At 42.6% G+C, this 22,469-nt stretch overlaps 3 protein-coding genes and 2 long non-coding RNA genes across 5 annotated transcripts; all 5 read right to left on the reverse strand.

The window, feature by feature from the left end:
• Positions 1-930: 930 nt before the first annotated feature.
• On the reverse strand, positions 931-2,325 carry LOC136429704 (uncharacterized). The gene is made up of 3 exons (XR_010754788.1): positions 2,225-2,325; positions 1,668-1,807; positions 931-1,059 (listed from the first exon to the last, which is right to left on the reverse strand). It is a non-coding gene; the product is annotated as an uncharacterized lncRNA (long non-coding RNA).
• A 24-nt stretch (positions 2,326-2,349) lies between these two features.
• On the reverse strand, positions 2,350-4,226 carry LOC136429088 (cartilage oligomeric matrix protein-like). Its single transcript, XM_066418967.1, has 7 exons — positions 4,223-4,226; positions 3,956-4,051; positions 3,585-3,760; positions 3,442-3,490; positions 2,932-3,104; positions 2,523-2,597; positions 2,350-2,388 (listed from the first exon to the last, which is right to left on the reverse strand). The coding sequence occupies exons 1-7, from the start codon at positions 4,224-4,226 to the stop codon at positions 2,350-2,352; spliced, it is 612 nt and encodes a 203-aa protein (XP_066275064.1).
• Positions 4,227-4,378: 152 nt separating this feature from the next.
• Positions 4,379-4,960, reverse strand: LOC136429709 (uncharacterized). The gene is made up of 3 exons (XR_010754793.1): positions 4,847-4,960; positions 4,659-4,711; positions 4,379-4,465 (listed from the first exon to the last, which is right to left on the reverse strand). It is a non-coding gene; the product is annotated as an uncharacterized lncRNA (long non-coding RNA).
• Positions 4,961-5,186: 226 nt separating this feature from the next.
• Positions 5,187-7,934, reverse strand: LOC136429089 (cartilage oligomeric matrix protein-like). Its single transcript, XM_066418969.1, has 7 exons — positions 7,898-7,934; positions 7,107-7,613; positions 6,732-6,896; positions 6,310-6,374; positions 6,082-6,192; positions 5,778-5,885; positions 5,187-5,363 (listed from the first exon to the last, which is right to left on the reverse strand). Exons 1-7 carry the CDS (start codon positions 7,932-7,934, stop codon positions 5,187-5,189), a joined length of 1,170 nt encoding a protein of 389 aa, XP_066275066.1.
• A 1,794-nt stretch (positions 7,935-9,728) lies between these two features.
• LOC136429090 (fibulin-2-like) lies at positions 9,729-20,803 on the reverse strand. The gene is made up of 7 exons (XM_066418970.1): positions 20,694-20,803; positions 19,318-19,713; positions 12,497-12,607; positions 12,059-12,172; positions 11,433-11,561; positions 10,157-10,285; positions 9,729-9,889 (listed from the first exon to the last, which is right to left on the reverse strand). Exons 1-7 carry the CDS (start codon positions 20,752-20,754, stop codon positions 9,729-9,731), a joined length of 1,101 nt encoding a protein of 366 aa, XP_066275067.1. The 5' UTR covers positions 20,755-20,803.
• Between the last annotated feature and the right edge of the window lie 1,666 nt (positions 20,804-22,469).

A 22,469-nucleotide genomic window follows, 5' to 3' on the forward strand; every position in this document is an offset into this window, starting at 1 on the left:
TCCCAAGGGCACAACGTCTGGGTGCATGTCCGGACATGTCTGGGTACTCCACTGGAGATTGAACCTGGGTCTTATTGGTTCATAGCCGGATGCTCTGCCACTGTGCTGACGCCAGTCAAAGACATGTTTGGGATATCCAGCAGACGAGTAGTTTTGCTTGCGACCAGTTTGAGATATCCCATATGGAACTCATAGCGCATCTGGGATATTGACCTATTTGGGATATGACCTCCCCCACCTCAACTACCAAGGACATCGTGTTTGCCACCAGCTTAGTTCATATGTAGCAATGTTTGTGTAGGAGTTAAGCTGCAAGTTTAACACTAGAGATTTCTATGGCAATAAATCGATCGAGTTTATCGATGAATCTATCATCTTCCTGCAAGAATCGTACAATCTCGTGAGGAAATTTCCTCCCCAAAACCTCATATATTCCATGCTTTGACACCCCCCTTTCAACACCTCCCCCACAAAAATATGAATAAGAGTTACACGTTTCTATGAAATAAGAACTGTAACATGTGACGACAACTCATATTGCACAGAGAAACGAGACGTTCGCATTTATGCTGTGAAGCTTTATTGCAATGAGAATTGTAGGTACAGTACGTTTTCACTACTGCATCCGCAAATCTTAGTGAATGCAGTCCTTTGTTGATAGTATGATTTGCATTTTCAAACATTGCAATCTTTGTCATTGACATGTTACATATCTGGAATTGTGTCGAATGAAATTGGTCAACTTCCGTGTGTCTATTATCATCTGCTTCATTGATCACATAAATCTTTAATCTTTTTTTCAAAATTCTAAAACAGCTCATCATATACCTATGATAGGTATACATCATACCTATAAGCAATGACTGTAATTGTTACACTCGTGCGGTTGGTATATTGTTTTATGTGAAGTTTCCTTTGGGGGTTGGGGGGGGGGGAATTCAGCAAGGAAGGGAAATGTAAGAATCAAAAGAGTGGATAGAGCTGAGCTACATTGGGTTCCTTGCAGGCGTTGTGGTCACGGTTAGGCTCACATCTGGCTGTAGTCAGAAGGCACGTTGTCTGAAACACACATCCATCAAGCTAGAGTTAGTATTTACTGGTGACATGTTAAATTCTTCTCAGAAAGAATAATAACAAGTTAATTAAAGTTCCTTGTCAATATCGATTTGTATATGTCAGTGTTTACTAGTGTACAGCCATAATCTTCTCGAAAAAGCTGTATCATTGTTTATTATTTATTGTTTCGCATTTGTACAAGTATTCTAAAACAGAAATACAGGGCAAAAAAATGCAACTTAACAATAGGAATTATATCATAAATTGTACATAACTCAAAACTAAACAAAATTAACGATGAAAGATAAGTTGAACTTATATCATAAATCCTAATAGACGAAAGATACGAGGGAACTCAAAATTATAATGTTAAGGTATTTGACATAATGAGGTACGTTAATATGACCAATGGTAATCATAATTAACAAGTGAAGAAATATATCAAAAATTAAACAAAAAATTAATTATCAAATACTAATGATCTAACATTTAGTATTATGATTATACTGTACAAACATGTACTTAAAATCCGACAGCCGGGGTACGAATAAACACGAATATGTAGAAAACATCTAGTTTTAGCAGATAATCGTGTTGCGACAATGACCTACCGTTGCACTTTGTGACGAGATCCGACCAGATGACGTCCTGCTGGGAGTAGCAGTACACCCCGAGCCGCCCGCCACGCAGGGTGACGTCATGCAGGTTACCGGAGTCCACAACCAGCTGGCTGCCGGAGTACAGCTTCAGCCTGGGTAAGTTTACATGAATATTGATATTTTCTCATCTACATCTTAAGGAGAGACACAGGACTCAGAACAGTTACGAACGCTATTTGAGGAAGGGATTACCGGCGTAAGGCATCCAATCATGTCCTTGACGACGACGAGGAGGTATTGAGTCAATGTTAAAGTCAAAAGCATCCTGTCATTAGTGTATAGAGTAACAGAGAAGAAAATAAACATGATTTTTTTTTTTACAGTGGATAGTGCGTACATGGTACTAACAGCAGTTCTAACCACATATCATTCTCATGCTTTCGAGAAGGTCTTCTAGAAGACTGATGGCACAATCAAGTACAAAACATGGTGTTTTGAGCTCAAGGCACTTTGACATTGAAACATTGCCGTCCCTGATACACCTGGTCTTCCTGACTGGTAATGTATACCTGATGAGTCCGATGTCGGGAAGATGCTTCAGCTCCCAGCGGTAAGCAGTCTGGTCACTCCAGCCGAGCTTGTTCGGGTCTTCCCACAGCAACTTTGTCTGGGCAGAAACGTGGAAAAGTGACCGTCACTTCACTATGCTATCATTAGACAGATGTAAACAATCCTGTATTCAATTGCGACAAAGTATTAAAAGGATCATTCGTTGGCTTTAAAAATCTTAAATCAATATTACAGCTTCTTAAATGGCGTTTAATACTTATAATAACAAGTTAAACTTGCAGACGATACTCTTCTTACCTGTCCCTGCACCTTGTCTGCCGTCCACAGAGCCGATGCCAGGTCCTGGCCGGGTCCAGTTGTCGAGTATACCAGCTGTCAATACACCACAGGATTAGCATTGTATCAATGTTTGTTGCGCCAAATAGTGGTCAGAAACTGATGTTGCGTGTAAAACGGTGGATATCATCATCATAACCATCATTGTTATGTTTCGCGCATGTCAGAAGCTGCTTGCAATTAGGCGAGCCATCAATTAGGCGAGCCTCCTACCCACACAACATGTCAGCAAAGTCTCGTTCCACAATCTTTTTTTCCAGCTAGTTCCAGTTCAGAACAGTTATGAGCAGTTGCATCCGCGACCTTGCATCCGTGACTTTGCGACGTGACACAGCCAATTTAGCAGCCACAGCCTATGATGAGAACATACCTTCAGCTGAACACCCGCCTCTCCACCGCTGCCGCCCCCTGCCTGCTTCCAGGACACCAGGTAGAAGCGAGAGTTGCTCTGGTAGCTGAAGACGAAACCCACAAAGTCGTCATCAACCTGGGTGTTTACGAAGAAGGTTCCACGATACTCCACACTGCCGAAGTTGGTCATTCCTGCGATGTTGAGAGTAACATTTATATGTATCATCAACATACTGTATGCACCATGCAGACAATGATCAGAACATTTGGATGAGAAACAACTACTGGCGCTAGCGATTTAGCTTTGGTCACAAAAGACCTATTAGATTAGACATCACTTTCTGAAATCCCTTCTGTTAGATACTTTCAATGTGAAGACAATTGAAACCTAGACTATTATATAAGTAGATGTGTGGTATTAAAGCTGTTACCTTTACTTCACTGTAAAATCATCGATGTAAAACATCGAGAATATCCGAAAGATCATACATAAAGCACGACACGATGATGCAAATGGAATGATACGTACCGAGAAGGATTCCAGGATCACTGTTCAGCTTCTGGGTGATCTCGGCACCCTGTGGGGAAAAAGGAAGGATTTGCACAACTTACTGCTGGTTTTGTTTGAGAATAATGATTTTGGTGAAAGGCATCCATAAACGAAGATCTCACCTGGTTACTGAACTCCCAGTGTGGCGGGCTGTTGGAGTTGACGTCTCCAAGGTTGACGGTGAGATACTTCCTGAAGTCTGTGCTGCTGATGACGTTATTTGCTGGACACACGTCATCGGCGTCTAACACGCCGTCATTGTCAAAGTCAAGGGTGCAGACATCTCCTATACCATTTCCTGTAAAACATATCAAGAAACTGGTAACTAGAAGCACATATATATAGCTCTGTTATCAAATGATGTACTAGAATATGCATCTGTTTTTCCCAACTTGCCACACGGATGAAAACACAGATGGATTACCTACACATGTACAGAAATGAAAGATCATTTCAACGACAGAGAGATCTGAGGGCATCAAGACAAACTTACCGTCGAAGTCGGTCTGGTTCACATTCGGCAGGAGGCGGCAATTGTCAACATCATCAGCGACAGTGTCGTTGTCATCGTCATCATCACACTCGTCGCCTGCAGAACGGAAAAGTGATTTATCGTAACATTTTCCTATCTGATGAAGAAGCAAATATTGATGTAGAGATCACGTCTTATGTTTATCTAAAAGCAAATGATCTGATGATATGCAGTTGCAAATACACCTGGCGTTTTGACTAGCTGACGGTCTCTGTGAATGGCATGTACTCATCGTTGCAAATTAACGAAAGAAAGTAAAACATATACCGAGGCAAACTATGGAGTCATTTTCTACCCTTAGTCGATAAATCATGTATTCAGCAAGTATGGCTATAATAAACCCAAGATGTATCAGCAAGTGGCTTAAATGGTTAAGACGATTTACCTTGACCATCATTGTCTGTGTCGAGTTGTGCGCTGTTGGGCACCATTATGCAGTTGTCTAGGCTATCCGGATAGCCATCGGCATCACTACAAAGACGACAAGAAATATCAGATTATCAACTTGCATCCTAGCATTTCCATAACTAGGATGACAATAAATCTATGTTTCCAATAAAGGACACAACAGAATTCAAGTTACGTCAAGTAATGCAGGGTGAGCTTCTATACCAGAGATAGATAGATCAATGGATGCATCGCACAAAGATACAATTAAACGTACCTGTCAATGCCAATTGCACAAGCGTCCCCTATCTCATTTTGGTCCGCATCAATCTAGAATAGCACCGAAGACACTGAATGTGTAAAACAGGGGTCGACGAAATCCACAAACCACAGAGCAATACCACAATGTAGTAAGAGTGTATCTTTAAGAATAAAAATCCTGTATAAAGATAACGTTATATGAACCTGATCAGCATTTGGAACGTCAGGACAGTTGTCGCATGCATCTCCAACGCCGTCTCCATCTGAATCAGTCTGGTTGACATTGGGCTGCAAGGGGCAGTTGTCATTGTGGTCGTGCACACCTGTTTGTGTAGTATATTCAAGTATAAAGGGTCTGTCATTTTTATAGGGTATTAGACGAAGAAAAATAGTACTAGTAACGACGTCCTCAAGTCTACAAAGCTATGTTGACGACACCATTTATAGATACAAAGTTATAAATAGACACAAGATACATGAATTACTAACAGAAATATAACGATGTACGATCGGAAAGTTTTGTCATTTGATGACAGCAAAACATTTATCTGGTTTCCTTACCTTCGCCATCGCTGTCCTGATCACAAGCGTCACCCCGCCCATCCCCGTCGGTGTCCTGCTTGTCAGGGTTGATGTCCGTCGGACAGTTGTCACAGTCATCACCGACTCCATCCCCGTCGCCGTCCGTCTGGGCGACGTTAGCAGCCAAGGGGCAGTTGTCCTTTTTTAAATATAATTTTTTAAAATGTATTGGTCAGCATTGGTTATAATGCATTAAGAGATTCAGATCCTAAAGACCCAGAGACATATCATGAAATATCGTGGCAATCCATCTAGATCTTTAGCTTTTAAATTTTGTTTCTATCAATCAAAGTCACAGACACACAAACTAAATCACATACGCTTCCGAAAACATAACATTCTTGGCTAGGCTGGGTAGTGAACAGTGTGCTAAAGGTGCCAATAGATGATTTGGAAATAACTGAATTCAAGATAATGAGTTTTTTTAAAGAGACTAGTTGATAAAATGCTTCAATTTGTAGATTTGTCAAACATAACAATATCATTATGTCAATAGTGTCTATTTTACATTAGTTATGTTATAGACTAGTTGAGGTATGGCTTGGGTTATTACCAGAGTGTTTATAACGCCATCATTGTCCATGTCATAGTCACAGGCGTCCCCTGACCCGTCGTCATCTGTGTCCTCCTGCCCGCTGTTAGGTGTCCATGGGCAGTTGTCCTAGAATGTTGAAACAAAAGACCCATTACAAACAGGCAACGTTCGTGATTGAATTACTTTGTATGAAAGGTCACAGTGAATGGCGCATTTCAATATGTACAACAGGTGCAAACATTCTATGATGGCAGAAACAGTCATTTATTGAATTTTGAAGTAAACAGTGAATTTTTGCTTTAAGAAACGAAAGCACAGATACCTGTTTGCAGGTAGTATCGTTACAGGACAGGGAAGCATCAGGATAGCCGTCCTGATCACTGTCCAGGCAGCAGGTCAGTCCATCATTGGAGCCAGCATAGCCGACCTCGCACTAAAATGCGATAGGCGTAAATAGTGACGTTTTGCAGTACTTTTTGAATTCATTTGACCTAACGCAAGAACAACATCGATTCTGCAATAACGGATATCTAGAATACAAGGCCCTCACCTTGCATATCAGCTCTGTTTTCTCGTAAGCACAGATGGAACACGGACCGTCGTTCCCAACACAAACTGTAATGCCAATGAACACAATAAGGTTGGCATCATTCGATGCTCCTATTTCTTTAATGTTTCATGACACTTTGGTCATCGTATCACGGTAAAATACAAAACAAATCTATGAACTAGGGAATTAAACTTTACGTCCAACACAAGAATGAATTGCGACTTACCCAAATTTTCGGCTGACTCCGTTAACCTTGTTCACGGAATGGACCCGTTTACTCCTGGAACGTGACGTCAGAGACGCGTGACCGTAGTAGCGGGTCATTCTTGTGTTGGACGTAAAGTTTAATTCCTTAGTTCATAATGACTTCTACCAACACAGATGAACTTTAATGCTAAATAAAACAAAGTTAGTACACTTACTCGCGACGCATTCCTCCTGCTCCACAGATCGAGGAAACACCGTCCAGGTGTTGTCAGGACAAGCTTTACAGGTGACCTGTGCAGGTAGGTCCTGGTATTGTCTCACAGGACAGTCCTCACATGTGTCGGTAGCGATGTTGTGGAAGGTACCGGCAGGACAGTCAGCTGTATGAGACGATGCAGTACACGATCATTTATCATATGTACTATTAAGTGCGTTTGGTAAATCTTTAACCGAATCTGTATGACGATAGGCTATGAATATTTGTAGGTCTTGAAACATAGTGGGTGTAAACAAATCATGTCAAGTCTAAGCATTGCCAAGTAACGAACGGTAACTTCACGATTGTTTGTATATCATCAGAATGTACTTACTGCAGTATGCCTGAAAGTCGTCCTGGTACGCGTGCTGTCCGTCTGTGCAGTTGACCTGTATCTCTGCGAAGCCCATTTCGAAAGACGCAGCGCTCAGAAGCTGTCCTCCGATGGCCTGGTTGAACTGATTGGCAGCAACCTTCTCTTCGATCTCGTAGTAAACATCGTCCAAAGCGAAAACCAGGTCAAGCTGATGATTTTCGGTGACGGTTTGCGCGGAAGTAATGGCGACTACTTCAAACTTGATGGTGAAACCACTTGTGCTTTCCAAAACCTGTAGGTTAACAACGGACCTCTTGTTGTCGCTGGTAACTCTGGCAGTAGCTCCACATTCGATGTCGACTGTTCCCAGCTGTGTGGAGATGCCAGCACCAGGTTGAGCCGACTGTAAGTCGCTGAAGATCTGCTCAAAGTTAGTGATGATCTCCTGAATGCTGCTCTGGCAGTCTCCGTCGTAATAGTAAAATACCTCCCCTTTGATATGTGCTCTTCCAGGGCGGTATCTGCCTGTTGATGCACATGGGTCATGTTATTAGATGGCATATGCTCAGTCTTCGATGAAATTTCACTGTGTGCTTCATCTTCTGTGTAAGGCTTTTGCAAAACTAGGGAGCCCAAACCTACACGACTCACTCCTCCTCACAAGAGCTATCTACCACAGTGACTGAAAAATCATGACCATAGCATGTCCAGAATAGGAGATATCAAAATCATGATTTCCGTTGCAACTATCATCATAAGCCGCTAGTTAGTCCGAGCTTTGATCAGCTCAAGGTCTCATCAAGACCTACCCACATACCAATATATCAAGACAATCCACCCAGGCATTCTCGAGTTATCGTGTTCACACACACACACACACACACACACACACACACACACACACACACACACACACACACACACACACAGACACACAGACACACGCGCGCGCACGCACGCACACACACACACACACACGCACGCACGCACGCACACACACACGCGCAAACATAACGTTTTGGCAAAGGTAACTACTAACCCGTGCAGTCTGGCCAGGGCCTAGGCCCGGGCGGCAGCGGCTGCGGACCGCTGGACGCTGCCGACAAGGCACTCCAGACACCGAGTGCGTTACACGTGTAGGCATCTGCCGGGCGTCCTGCAAACTCCCTGTCTCCCTCGCAGAACAGCGTGCACATCATGGAACCCGTTGTGACGTCAGAGGTCGTACATACCTTCCCACCGTACTGGGGAGCGTCGTAGTCTTCGCTGCAAGGGGCTGGGAATGGTCACATGGTCAATGTTCATGCTTCGATTATTTACATCATGTTTGATATAGCTCCCCTATTGATTTTAGACTTTCTTGAATTGTTGTAATGTGATTCGACTGTTAAATACATTTTCTTTGATATGTGTATGTTTTTAAAAATTGGTAGTACAGTTGTATCGACATCATATGACATCGTCTGCGCCAGTGGCAATCGGTGTTATCAATGAAATAAAGGGAAAAATGATCTTAACATGATACTATAGAAGGCTACTTGTCAATTTTTGTTATATTGTAGAAAAAACTTGAAATCGCTTGAACTTACGTGTCTGGCATCTTTCTCCCTTGTATCCCGTTGGACACGTGCATGAGAAGGTGGAGTCCCCATCCACACAGGTGCCGCCATTGTCACAGGCGTCCGCAAAGCAATCATCCGCGTCTGGAAACAATATGATAATTACAAATCTTACTTTAAGAACACATTTACAGATCCCATACTTGTAGAATGCATGTACATTTGGGAGAAAAGTGTAACGAAATATTTACCAGTTCATGTGACAAGCTGCTTAAGCTTGTCATTTAAAAGTAGGTATCTATTGCTTTGCTACTCATCTTAGCACCAGTTTTAGTTAAACAAGTATTTAATCATTATCATTACCTATGCAGCTGCGAAGATCGTCCTGAAGCTCGTATCCAGGTTCACAGTGGCAGTGGTAGCTACCCGGGGAATTCTGACAGACGCCGTGGAAGGGGTCACATAAGCCATGCCCCCCGTTCGCATCACATTCATTCTCGTCTGGGAAGAAAATGATGGAAACCAGAAATAAAGCAAGCAGTAGTTTAGTGTATGCGACGAACGAATATCTAAATCTGATCTGCACTTTCGTCTGAAGGAATAAACAGGTGCAGGTTACAGGGAGGAGATACTGTCGCCACATCAACAGCAAGTGAAGTGCTGGCTCCAATGAAAGGATTATCTGCAACAAATGTATTTCAACCTTAATGAGTTAGCAGCATATGCAACACCTTACCAGCTAAAACGTAATTTTGGAATTTTCTAAAAAAAAATGTTACCTAAACAAGACTTCCCGTCGTCAGCGAGAGAGAAGCCATCGTCACATCCGCATGAGAACCCACCGTGGGTGTTCAGACATCGTTGTTCGCAGTCATGAAGTCCTTCGGTACAGTCGTCCACATCTGTTAAAAAGGATTGAAGTATTTTAGATATCGGATATCTAGATACTGTGATACTGAGGAATCTTCAAAAGTTTTATCTGAAATTCTTTCAAAGGACTACAATTCGAAAATGGAAAAATATACATATACCTTATAAGGAATGTGAAAATAAAAGTAGTGCTCGGATTGCATATTTTTTGTCAAAAATGTTTAAACTCGAAACAGCTCCTACCGGTGCAGGAAAAGCCATCTGAGTCGAGCTGATATCCCGCCTCACAGGAGCAGCGGTAGCTTCCGTCAAGATTGGTGCAGGTTTGGTCACATGGTCCTCGTCCTCCATTGGTCAGGCACTCATCTGCGTCTGTAAAAGTGTACTGTCAACGACACTCAAAGCACCCAGTACAGCAACTATAACCTGATTTCACTTAAACATGCAACAACATGCAACAACATAATGTTGCCGATATTAGCGTGAAAAACTCGGGACACCAACCCGTGGCATTTCTCTGTTTCCTTCGCTGCAGGTAGAAAGGAAGTCTTAGTCCACCTAGGTCCTACCCGCAGAATAAAACAACAACAACATCAGCATTCGTTAATTTTATCCAGACAAGGTCTAAGATGTTCCTACCGATGCAAGAAAAGCCGTCAGCATCCAGCTGATGCCCCGCCTGGCAGGAACAGCGGTAACTGCCGTGCACATTGGTACAGATGTGGTCACATGGACCTCGCCCTCCGTTAGCTTGGCACTCATCTGCGTCTGCAGGAAATAACAGGACACGATGGCCGTAACCATCAACTCTACGCTCAATAACATTGTTGCATTCGAAGTATTTCATAGTTTGGTTAACCCATCTTTATGACTAACAAACCGTTGACTTCATGCCAAGCCTCTTCTAAATTGTCAAACACTAGCGACCAAATTCTTGATACCGTTGCTTTGTACCATCCAGGGTCAGGGTCAGGGATAAGAGTGGCATATTAGCTGTCTCCATTAATTACGCTCCTTTGCTAGCACCATGTTGTTTAAGTTCCGTCGTGTTTTCTCCTTAATATCATCCATCGATTACAATACTTGATGAACAGATCCGGGTATGCCTAAACACCTCACCCGACCTCATCCGACCTCACCCGACCTCATCCGAGTCTAAAATGCGGTGTATACGGGACAGGGACATTATCTGACGTTCTGGATACGTTAAATATGCAATTATAAATGCAAAACAAGCAGCAAACTTGAAGTATTTACCAGTTTTATAGGTAATGGGAGGTCAAGACGGTCGGCGCAATGAATACACACTACGTGCGTGTATTCGAGGCTGAAAAACACTTTGTGTACAGTTATTGTGTACAGATACTGTGTACAATTATTGTGTACAGTTACTATGAGTGGTTTGTGATAAAAATGTAATTAGTATCCACCGTCTTATCGTCCTGTCGGACAAAAATAAATAAAAAAGGTATGAAGAACTTCCCCATGTAGACCCCAACAGTGGCATGATCCAATATGGCGGCCAGAAATCTTCTATCTTGGAAACGAGCGGAGTAACTTATAAAAACTGGTAAATACTTAGTGTTTGCTGCTTGTTTTGCATTCATAATTGCATATTCAACGTATCCAGAACGTCAAATAATGTCCCTACCCCGTATACACTGCATTTTAGACTCGGATGAGGTCGGGTGAGGTCGGATGAGGTCGGTTGAGGTGTTTAGGCATACCGAACAGATCCTATTGTTGGATATTTGAAGTTATAAAATAAAGATGACATTTTGAGTCATACGTATACCGCGCCAGGCTGGAGGCCTGCTCGCCTTAGCCTAGGACCTCCCCCCCCCCCCTACTTTGCCCCTCGCGGGGTTATCTGGGGGTATATCAAGTTGAAGTTGAAGTACAAAATAGCGCGTACCAACACAAGAGACGCCGTCGGAAGCCAGCTGGAAACCCCTCCGGCACGAGCATCGGTAGCCCCCGTGCAGATTTGTGCAGGTCTGCTCACATGGACCTCGTCCTGCGTTAGACGTGCACTCATTCACGTCTGTAGACACGGCAATGAAAATTAACATATCCATTTATCTATGATGCACATATTGTTTTTTGGTCGACTGATTTGGATGAAGACCACTCCCCAGGTATATTTTAATCTTACTTGTATAATTAGATCGATAATAAGGGCAAATCATCCTCAGTATATCTTTAATATTGGCTCACATTTTGCAAGTTCCAGAGTTAGCCTTATTTGAATATCCTCAGAAAAATGTACAGCCCCTTAAATATATCACGCTGCTTACTAGCCTGTATTTACACAAGCTCTCGGCCGGAGGTTAATGACCCCCTTCTAGGGAGATGGCGGTTACAGGACCGGCTGGCCACTAGGAGCGCGATTCATCAGGCTAGCTGCTTTCAAGCGTCTTCCCGCCCTCTTCAAATATCAACCCATGAACAATCAACTATGCCTCCCATGTTTTTCGTTTAATTCACTATCATGATTTCAAAAAAGGTAATAGTGGTTAGAGAAGGACAACGGCACTTCACCTGACTGACAATTGGTACCAGTCCATTCAGGTTTACAGTGACACCTGTAGCCGTTCATCAGGTTCTGGCAGGTCCCGTAGTGAAGGCATGGATTGCTGTCACACTCATCGACGTCTGTAACGAGACACGATTAAACTCGTTTGCAATACTGTGCCCGTAGATCGGGTGTCACATTGTGATGATGGTTGCTAGGCAAACTCCACTTTGCCTTCTTGAAACGTTGTTGTAAACCGTAAATTCGAAGGACTCTGTTGGTATTTATTCGAGTTGGCCGCACGTGGGTTTGCTGTTTCCCTTGCAGTAGCTCAACTCCATTAGTTGTAATAGAAATGATCTAACAATGAATTTGCAAGAACAATGATATTACAAGTAACAGATGATAAAGTCAGCAACCTAATCCTCTAGGATTTTTACATCTTTCCACGCAACTTTCCCTACCTTGATTACAGTTGGTACCTCCCCAGCCGTTGCTGCATCTGCAGGTATAGCCGCCGATTGTGTCTGTACAGCTTCCGTGTTCACATGGGGAGTCAAGGCACTCATTTCGATCTGGAGAAACAATGGGAGTAGTGTCAATTACTTTCGCTTTTTTTTTTCTACAGACCTGTATTTTAAATCTGTCAGGTACATAACACATCAAGTTTTCCAGATGAAAATTTTTATTTTCAAAATCAAGGCCCAAAAGAAGAAAAAACTTATTTCTAAAAATACTACTTGCTTATTGTTCATTGGAGACGTATCGGAATACGTTAGAAGGTTGTTTTACACGCATGGAGGCGCGACAAAGAGGTGAAACCTTGGTTCTAAAATATGTTTCATAAAAAAAGCTAGATTTTAATTGATATGTAGACAGACCTACCAGCTGCAGCAAATCCATTAAAAATCTTTTTATTTCACCTTCTTCCTTTTTCTGGCCATCGTCTAGATCTGCGTCGGAAAGCCTGCACCGAGGTGAATGATTGCCTAATTTGACCAGTCAAGGGACTGAGCAAAAGCGATTGCCCACTTTTAGTAGACAAGGGCTACTGTACATACACAGACAAGTAGTCTCGATAGACAGGTTTCCGCCGGACCAGTGGTGGGAAGGACTTGATCACTGATGTTGTGCGTTACGCGGCCTACTTCCGAGCGGGCGGAGAAATTGCGAAATGAAGCAAACATAAAAGCAAAGTGGAAACAATTCACCGCGTTTTCCTTCCATTTATTGCAAAAAAGTACCGTGGACACAAACTGGCGAATAGCTCAGTCATTTTAGGTATTGAAAAAGGAACTTGCGATCCCCAAACCAAACTCTTTTTACTTACATTTTAGTCATGGCCCCCGGTACACTTGCGCCCTCCTCACACGTCTTCGCACCGGCACGTGCAGTCTTAACCAAAGTTTATTTACACGTAATTTAGTAACAAGTCAAGCCTGCATTTGTGAATGTCGAAGCGAAAGCGTTGTCCATTATCTTTTGTACTGCCCTATATACAGTCAACAAAGACTCAACCTTCTGGGCAACCTACGGAACCTTTTAGCCCCCATACTTGATCTTTATCTGATCAAGCCTTCATTCATTTGTTATTAAGAGGCTCATCCTTTGTTTCGTATGATTTCAATTGTAACATTTTAGGCACTATATTGCGACAAGCAAACGTTTTAAAACTTAGTTCAGGTGTGTTCATATATTCACTGTTTGTTTGATAGTTTGTTTGTATTGGACGGCCCAATTGCTGTTTCTTATTGTTATTGTACTTGTCTATGTAGTTGTAATTTTTATTTCCAGAGGTGATGTTTAATATTAGCTATAGCTAGAGTGTCCTGTATATTCTTCTGCTGCTTAATAAAAAAAAATTAATAACCGTGCTCATTGCGGTCGTGTTAACCAGGTGGTCCTTCGTGATGCCTGTGACTATTGGAAAAATGACAAGAGACAGAGAGGAAGCCCCCTTGGGCAGTTGGTTGCCTTGGGGAAGTGGTCGCCTTACCAGGTTTGACTGTAAATTGTTCCCTAAATGCCCCAATGAACCTGGTCTACAATATGATGACGGTAAATGAACCAAGCCTGTATTTTTCACAACACTAATTACCTGCACACAGAGCGTATTTGTTGGAGTAGTATCCCCCTAACAATGGCCATCTGCAAGTGTCGGCGTCTATACCAGAAGTGCTGTCAATACTGTCGACGATGTTAGTTGTAGCAAGGTACACGAAGGTGTCATCCAGCTGCTGGCAGCACGCGAAGGCTGGGTGACCAGTCAGTTTATGCGCGAGGACACCAAAGGTAGTACAGTGGACGCCGCCGTCGTCAAAACGGATGCATTCTGGGCCCCAGTAGATGCCGTCACACGCAGTGGAAAAGCCGGAGTACCAACATGGAAACTCCATGCCCGCCGCTTCACACGTGGCTCTGACGTTTGCACGGGTCATATAACCCCGTGCGCGAACTTTATAAAATTTCCATCCATCGACCGTGGCCAGATACACTTGCTCACCTAAAACAGAGAAGGATTTAATCAACATCTAGATTTGCATCTAATAGTCTACATTATTAGATGCAAAATATTACCATCTATTGACATAAAAACGATTCCTGATTGGCAGAAGAAAATATTTCTGAAGACTTGCCTAGACATGACAATAAACAAACCGTATTGCTTAACCCACAAACACCCGAACCTTTTTTACGACTAAAATGACTCAACTGGGTCAAAAATGACTCCAAAATGTTTTGTTTAGTAAAATCTCCCTTTTTTTTTCTTTTTTCGCTGATTGTTATCCGTACATTGCTTCATCAATGTAAGAGGAATGTTTTGGCATGTTTAGGTATGAATAACTCCCGTTCATTATCATAATTTATGCAAAAATATCAGAAAGACAACGTTTTGAACTCTCCCTATTTAGACCGTGAGGGGATTCAGTTTGAGGCCCACGCCAAATTTCATGTTGCGTGCGTAACTCCTTAGCGGCTCACGCTAGAGCCACCAATCTTGGTGACTTTTTAGAAAATATCCTTAACAAAGATTTCAAATCAATAAAGTAAGTTCATCGTTTTTTGTGTTGCCATGGCAATGGGTTTTTGACAGGCATATCTAACAAATTCTGCTAATTTTAGTTCAACCAATGACGTTTCGAGGCTTTGTTGTACACAAAATTTATCATGGTAATACTAATTCACATGTGAATTATACTCAGAAATTTGGTGGTCATACAACAAGTAGTTAAGGAGTTACAGAGGGCAGGTCTCAAAAACAGCACATTATTTATAAAAATGACCCCAGTCGGACTCGACAGACTTTCTTCTATAATGTCAACAGTATTGTGCCAATCTCTCTAGAAATTAGGAGAGCTTTGAATAGACGTCTACTGACAAAGTCACGGAAGAAATTTCTTTTCCGATCAAACATGTTCAAATGGCACATCAAAATCCACGCCTGGGGTAAAAATGACCCCGTTCGGGTGTTTGAAGGTATGTTCTTGATTATATTGTGTATATAAGATGTAGCCCTTCAATGCCATACACCTCATATTTGTGCCAAACACAATGTACTTCATTTTCGCCAATGTAGTTACTTTTTTACATTTTGTATGAATACAAAAAACTACTTCTCTACTTACCCATGGAAAGGGCTGCCAAGGCGACCACATCCATCAAGAACAGAAGAAACGTATTTGCCATATGTTGAGTTGAGCCCAGACTCTGTTTAATGTGTGTGAGGCTTGTGCTGTGCGCGGCAATTAATACTGTGTACGGTCCCAAGGCCATGGGAACCACACAGCTGACCGGTAGGGACGGGTACTATTAATATTTCTGCGGACGAAAGGTCTTGGCCTGACGCGAACACGGGCGTTGCTGATTGGTGCGAACCAAAGGATGCAGATAAAGAAGTCAATATTTTCTACGCGACGGCATCGCAATGGGCTTCAATGTCTCAAAAACAACTTCGTCATAGGCTCCATAAAATACATCACTTATGATCTTTATACACATTTATCTGTTAAGTACGATTTTTTCTTTCAAAGTATACTCTTCTCCAAATATATAAAACCACTTTAAAGTTCTTTCATTAATTAATAGTACCTATCGAGTTACTTTGTCCTAATGATAAGGTGAATGGTTGGGTTCGAATCCAGTGATATGCTCCGATGATGTGCTTTTGGGAAAGGCACTTTACACGAATTTCCTTACTGCATAGTTAGTCGGGGACGTCCCTCTGATAGTACGTTAAATGCAGGTCTGGGGAGAGCTACACCTTTTGGAGTCGCATCTAAGCTAGAACAATGTAGAAATGCTGGTGGCAGCGGAAAAAAAAAGACACCAACAAGCGTTGTACTTTGTTCGGTGGCAATTTTCATACCTAACGTATGAAAATCATCAATTAAGTTTTATTTAATTGACACTGACGAGTGTAACTGAAGATTCGTAATCTGTAGCATATCGTGTATCACCTATAGGGTTTCAATACCGGCTATTAAAAAGGAAACAAAGGGAAAAAAAGTATACGGTTCTTGGTGGCAAATGTGCTAGATGTTGGCAACCAAATCCGTAGTGTGTTTTGTTGGCACAGTTTTTAAACAGATTAGCCAAAGAGGCTTGGTGAGCGTAACTTCACTGTATCGAACCCAGGACCGCTCTAACCGTTGCGCCTGCAAATGTCGATTTTTGTGTGTCCAACACTCAGACACTGCCGATGTTACCTGTAAACTTTTTGTGACCCAGCCGCTACTCCAACAAACTCTGACCCTATCACCCTTACTATTGACACGCGTACTGCAGGACTCTATAATGGTCAACAATTCTCTGTGGCCACCATGGGGGCGGTGGTAAAGATCTGAGCAAGCACAGGAGGCATTGAAACTAACAGCGGTCGTTTTGGACGGTATCCTTTTTAAAATCGTTCTATTTAGCATAGCTTCCTTTAACCAAGGTGGCTCTTTAAGTTATTTTTTATTCCTTCTTTCCAAACAGACCCCGAAAACATTTGTGCAACTATCAGTTTTATTTATTTATTTATTTATTTATTTAACTATTAATTATCCGTTGTTGAGCTTATGTACGAAAAGAAATTCGCATAAAAGTCAGGAAAGAGCAGGAAGCTTTGATATAATCTTCGAAGCGCTTGATTTTCTGTCATGTTCAAACAAATTAGAATCAGCACTCGGCTGACATTTGCGTGCACGAGGATTAGGCTGTGACGTCACACAGCCTTGCATGAGAAGGACGCGACGCTCCCCTCGGTGCAGTACATGCCGTCCGGACAGGAGGCGCTGCTGCACTGGTAAGGGGTAATCCTGCTGGTGCACCCGCGTTACAAGTACCGTTTACAGTCATAAGTGGTTAACGGTGACCACCGTTAGCTAGTTATAAGTGGGCCAGGAGACGTCTCCTGGCTCTTGAGAGACAACGGTTAACAGTTAGTACTGGCCGGGAGAGATGGGTCAGCGATGGAATGGTGAGGCCACAGATAATGGACTGTAGGACCGTGAACGCTCGCGAGATTTGGGGACGTGAGGGCACGAGGGTACAGAACGGTGCCGGAATATCTGAATTTTCAGGTCCGTATCTTTCGCCGACCGGCCCGAATCGATCGCCGTTGGTCGTCCAGCAGCACAACTCTGCATTTTCCATGGCGAGGTGAGCAACTTTGGTTCATTTATACCGACTATTTTTGATTGAATAGGTACAGGTCCTCGTCAATTGCAACTAGCTCGAGCCACGCGCCCACGCCCGGTGTGAAGGGGGAGGGGGGCGGTGCACATCACCGCAAGAATTGGGCTGTTAAAAAAAATACTTGAAAAAGGCTGGATTGGAAGGGGGAAGGGTTCAAGCATCTGGATTAGGAACCAGGGAGGGTTTGGGCAATTTTTGACCCGGAACTAGGGTCAGTTGAGCCATTTTGGATTAGGAACTAGGCCGGGGGGTTGACCAATTTGGCCGGACCAATTTCTGGATTGGAGCAAGGACATTATAATGTCCTTGATTGGAGGAAGGGTAGGGTCAAAACCTGATTAAAAACCTAATTGAAAAGAAATCTTTCAGCGATTCCAAGTTACAGCCTACGTTAGGAAGGCCTCAATAGAAAATTTGAAGTAAAAGCAACAACTATGGTGTTTATGGGAGACCATATCAGATACGAAGCGAGAAAGTTGTTCAGCCTTAGAGGAATGACTTTTGTCATGACACTTTTGACACGTTTGTGATCCAATTCAATCAATCACCTATTGATGTAGGTTATCAGTGTAGCCGTGGCGACTAACGAAGGGAGTTTTTGCTTGATATTACATAATATACTTTCCCTTCTTAGCCGTGGGGCACGACACAATCCCACATCTACTCGTGCGACGCCAGCCTTCTAACTTGCACGCCGGGCCCGATTCTTGTTCTCCCTGAACTCCCAACGCACTTACCTAGGTCGCCGGGCCTTTAGCGACGCCGGAAACCCCAAGTTAATCCACAACAGGGCTTGTTGCGGCAGAAGTCAATGGAAAACAGCATCGGGGCCGCCATTTTGGTTCAAAATACAACGTCATGGCTTGTACAGCCTGATTGGTCAAGCCCAGTCATGTGAGTGAACGCACCAATCAGGCTGTACAAGCGATGACGTCACTCTCCTCGTGGGCCCACATTACATTGTTGATAGCAATTAGGCTGCACCAAGTAATTTTTATGGATGACGTCCGCGCGCGCATTGATTTTGGTCTGTTCCCAGAAAAAAAAACAAGAAATTACGCTCCCTGTAACTATGACCAAAGAGCTACGACAGTGCCGCAAATCGTAAGATTAACGTAAAACTCGTCCCGCGAAATGCATAAATAAACGCCTAAGGCTATTGGCAGGATCATCCTGTCAGCAGTAGAAAAAAATGCACTGCTGACAGGATGATCCTGACAGCAGTGGGATATGGAAAGAAACAGGACAGGACAACAACTGCTGTTCAACTTCAATTGATTTATTCAAATTATTGCTGTTTTCATGATGAATAAAAGCATTGTTAGTTGTTACACTGTGTTCTCTCATTCAATTTGTGTCCTAACATGTGTCGTCGACTATAATATTTCAAATCTAGGCATCTTGTTTTTTTCGGCCCGTCTTGTTTTTTTTTCGCGCTCTCGCATTAGATTTAGGGTCTCCAAAGGACGTCATCCATAAAAAATACTTGGTGCAGCCTTAATAAAAAAAGCAAATTACGTTACAACACGACGTCATGGCTTAGTAACACCTAAATGTAACAGTGATTGGAGGAAGGGTAGGGTATAGTTACTGAAGCGCAGCTTACCTACACACAGAGCCCACTTGTTGTAATAGTGTGCTCCAAACAGACCCGAGGTGCCTGTGTCTGCGTCCATGCCGGGGGCACTGCCGTCACTGTGCCAGTTGGGGAGGTATACGAAGGTGGCATTGAGGGGCTGGCAGCTCCCGAACCCTGCCGCACTGCCGCACAGTACGTGCGACAGGACGCTGAGCGTGAGGCAGTGGACGCCGCCATCGTCGAACCTGATGCAGCCCGAGCCCCAGTAGGTGCTGGTGCAGGAGCCCGTTCCTGACCAGTAGCACGGATACCTCATCCTCGCTGCCTCGCACGTGGACTTGACGTTGGCATTGGTCATCGCCCCGGAAGCACGAACTTTATAAAATTTCCATCGATCGACCGTGGTCAAGTTCACTTTTTCACCTTAAAGAGATTGAGAGATGATAGCCACTTTTTTTCGCATGTGTGTGTAATTGGGTATTGGTGACCACGATAATTTGGGGAAATTGGATAACATATGCATTTCTAGTCAAAGCAGATGATGATCAAATACATTTGTACGGTCAAGTACGTTAGCCTCATTCAATGTAAAATAGTAGTACGCAAAGTCTTCTATAATGAAATGTCACCATGAGGAAGGAATTTTAGCTCTAACGCATTCAATGGCTCCATTTGTCATCAGCGCTTGAAGTTAACGTTACATGCCTTTGTCTGACAGGCGCAACTATTCCCGTCTTGAAAGTCATTTACAACTTACAACAAGGGGGCCCAAACCTACACCAATTCTTCATTACATCAAAAGCTATCTGGCACCAAAAATTCAAGACCATAGCACGTCCGGTCAAAAGATTTAAAAAAACGGAAGTTCTGCTGCAGTACCAAGGTCACATACCAGGGGACCCGAAATCGACCCTGAATTTAGGCTTCACAACACCTGCCCATGCCACATACCAAATATCATTGTAATCCATCAAGAGGTCATTGAGTTATGCTGTCTACAGTAGTTCGGAAACACAAACACACAGACAGACACACACACACACACACACACACACACACACACACAGACAGATATACCCAAAACTATATCTCCATTTTTAATGGAGGTAATTAGTCATTGGAAACGTACAACCACCATCAAAACGTAATAATGCAGACAATATTGGCAACAAAAAGAGTAAGTGAACTTAGCAAAGCGTCGATAACCCTTCAGCTGAAAATGAATAGAGCTTAAATGTCTTTATATTCTACATCGCACATCTACCGACGCATTGAGTATTAAGCGAACATGACATGGGTTAAGGGTTAATCTAAGAACAGTCAACTATTTTGTGTGTGCAGATTTTGCCAATTATACTCTACTGCATCAATCCTCAAAGCAGTTATTTCGCATATTTAGTTACCTTGAGCGCTCAGTATCACCAGGCTCGGGCAGGCGATGATCCAGAGCAAAAACTTCCACATTTTACCGTATGGTGAGTTCAGTCAAGGCTCTGTTATGGGTGACTGTGAAGATAACTTGGTGCGCGGGAATTAATACCCTCTCACAAGGCCATGGGAACCATACAGCTGACCGGTATTGACGGGCGCTATTAATATTACATTAGGCTGCACCAAGTAATTTTTATGGATGACGTCCGCGCGCGCATTGATTTTGGTCTGATCCCAGAAAAAAAAACAAGAAATTCCGCTTCCTGTAACTATGACCAAAGAGTTGCGACAGTGCCGCAAATCGTTAGATTGACGTAAAACTCGTCACGCGAAATGCATAAATAAACGCCTAAGGCTATTGGTAGGATCATCCTGTCAGCAGTAGAAAAATTTGCACTGCTGACAGGATCATCCTGCTGCTCTCTCATTCAATTTGTGTCCTAACATGTGTCGTCGACTATTATATTTAAGATCTAGACATCTTGTTTTTTTCGGCCCTTCTTGGTTTTTTTTCGCGCTCTCGCATTAGATTTAGGGTCTCCAAAGGACGTCATCCATAAAAATTACTTGGTGTAGCCTTACACGTGAAGACCTTGATTACAAGCTAATGCGAAACAACGGGCATTTGCAAATGCACTTAACGAATAGACACCACCTGACAAGTCAATTAATGTAAAAGCTAATTTGTGCTGATATATAACATCCTCGGATAGATGGTTGGTTTGGTTGTCCAACACAATGTTCACGTTATTCAGTTAAAAAACGTCTGAAGGTAATAAATGATGGGTTGATCACTTATTTAGATTGGTGGTTGTATACCATTTTATTTGGCAAATTAGAATTGCTTTATCTGTTGTTTAACGTGAAATATCAAATCTTGTAATGCTTTGTGTAGACACAAAATAGATGGTTTGCCAGAGGTTTTGATTTAAACTCTCTATAGAAAAATATCTTAAAATTCTTCTCTTTTTACAAGAAACCTGATTTTTTAAAAATTGACTTGTCTTTTCAGGCTACTTTTGATTTAAAAAAAGCGTCTTAAACGCTATCAAAATTGCAACTCAGTTTTGGAAATAACTACTCGCGGTTGTACTATTATTAGCCTTGAAAAGAAGCTGCAAACATCGCTTGCAAAAAGAGTAAGTGAACTTAACAAAGCGTCTATAACCCTTCAGCTGAAAATAAGTAAAGATTAACTGTCTTTTCGGTGCTGATGAGAAAATGGAAACAACTCAGTTCTGGAAACAACTCAGTTCTAGAAATAACTTCTCGCGGTTGTACTGTTATTAGCCTCGAAAAGAAGCTGCAAACATCGCTAAGTCAAATATCGGTTTTTGTATCATCAAACGCTCGCACGTCGCCGATTTTACCTGTAAACTTTCTGTGACCCAGTCGCTACTCCAACAAACCCTGACCCGCTAACCCCTGCTATTGGCACACGTACTTAAGGAGTCTATATTGGTCGACCGTATTCTATGGCGTAAAAACAAACAGCGGTGGGCTTGGACGGTATCTTCCATAAGTCGTTCTATTTAGCATAGTTTCCTTTAACCAATGAAGCTCTCTAAGTCATTCAAAGCTACGATTCCGACAGATCGACTTCTCAAACACATTGATTCCGAGTTGCGGAGCTTATGTACTTATAATTCAAGAAAAATCGGCACAAAAGTCAGAAAAGAGCAGAAACCATTAATAGCATCTTCAAAGCGCTTTATTCTCTGCCACCTTTAATCAAATTAGAATCAGCA

This window comes from Branchiostoma lanceolatum, chromosome 3 (assembly GCF_035083965.1).
Source record: "Branchiostoma lanceolatum isolate klBraLanc5 chromosome 3, klBraLanc5.hap2, whole genome shotgun sequence".
NCBI lineage: Eukaryota > Metazoa > Chordata > Leptocardii > Amphioxiformes > Branchiostomatidae > Branchiostoma > Branchiostoma lanceolatum.

Coding starts and splice junctions, on each gene's coding strand:
- LOC136429089 (XM_066418969.1), bottom strand. CDS start 7,934: ATGCCTGGGTGGATTGTCTTGATATATTGGTATGTGG. Junction 7,614..7,897: donor CTTGATATATTGGTATGTGG/GTAGGTCTTGAT, acceptor GTGCATCAACAG/GCAGATACCGCCCTGGAAGA. Junction 5,886..6,081: donor ACGATACTACCTGCAAACAG/GTATCTGTGCTT, acceptor TCAACATTCTAG/GACAACTGCCCATGGACACC.
- LOC136429090 (XM_066418970.1), bottom strand. CDS start 20,754: ATGTGGAAGTTTTTGCTCTGGATCATCGCCTGCCCGAGCCTGGTGATA. Junction 12,173..12,496: donor AGGTACCAACTGTAATCAAG/GTAGGGAAAGTT, acceptor GTCTCGTTACAG/ACGTCGATGAGTGTGACAGC. Junction 11,562..12,058: donor TGGTACCAATTGTCAGTCAG/GTGAAGTGCCGT, acceptor CCGTGTCTACAG/ACGTGAATGAGTGCACGTCT.
- LOC136429088 (XM_066418967.1), bottom strand. Junction 3,761..3,955: donor GAACCAGACCGACTTCGACG/GTAAGTTTGTCT, acceptor TATGTTTTACAG/GAAATGGTATAGGAGATGTC. Junction 2,389..2,522: donor CAGACAAGGTGCAGGGACAG/GTAAGAAGAGTA, acceptor AATTGAATACAG/GATTGTTTACATCTGTCTAA.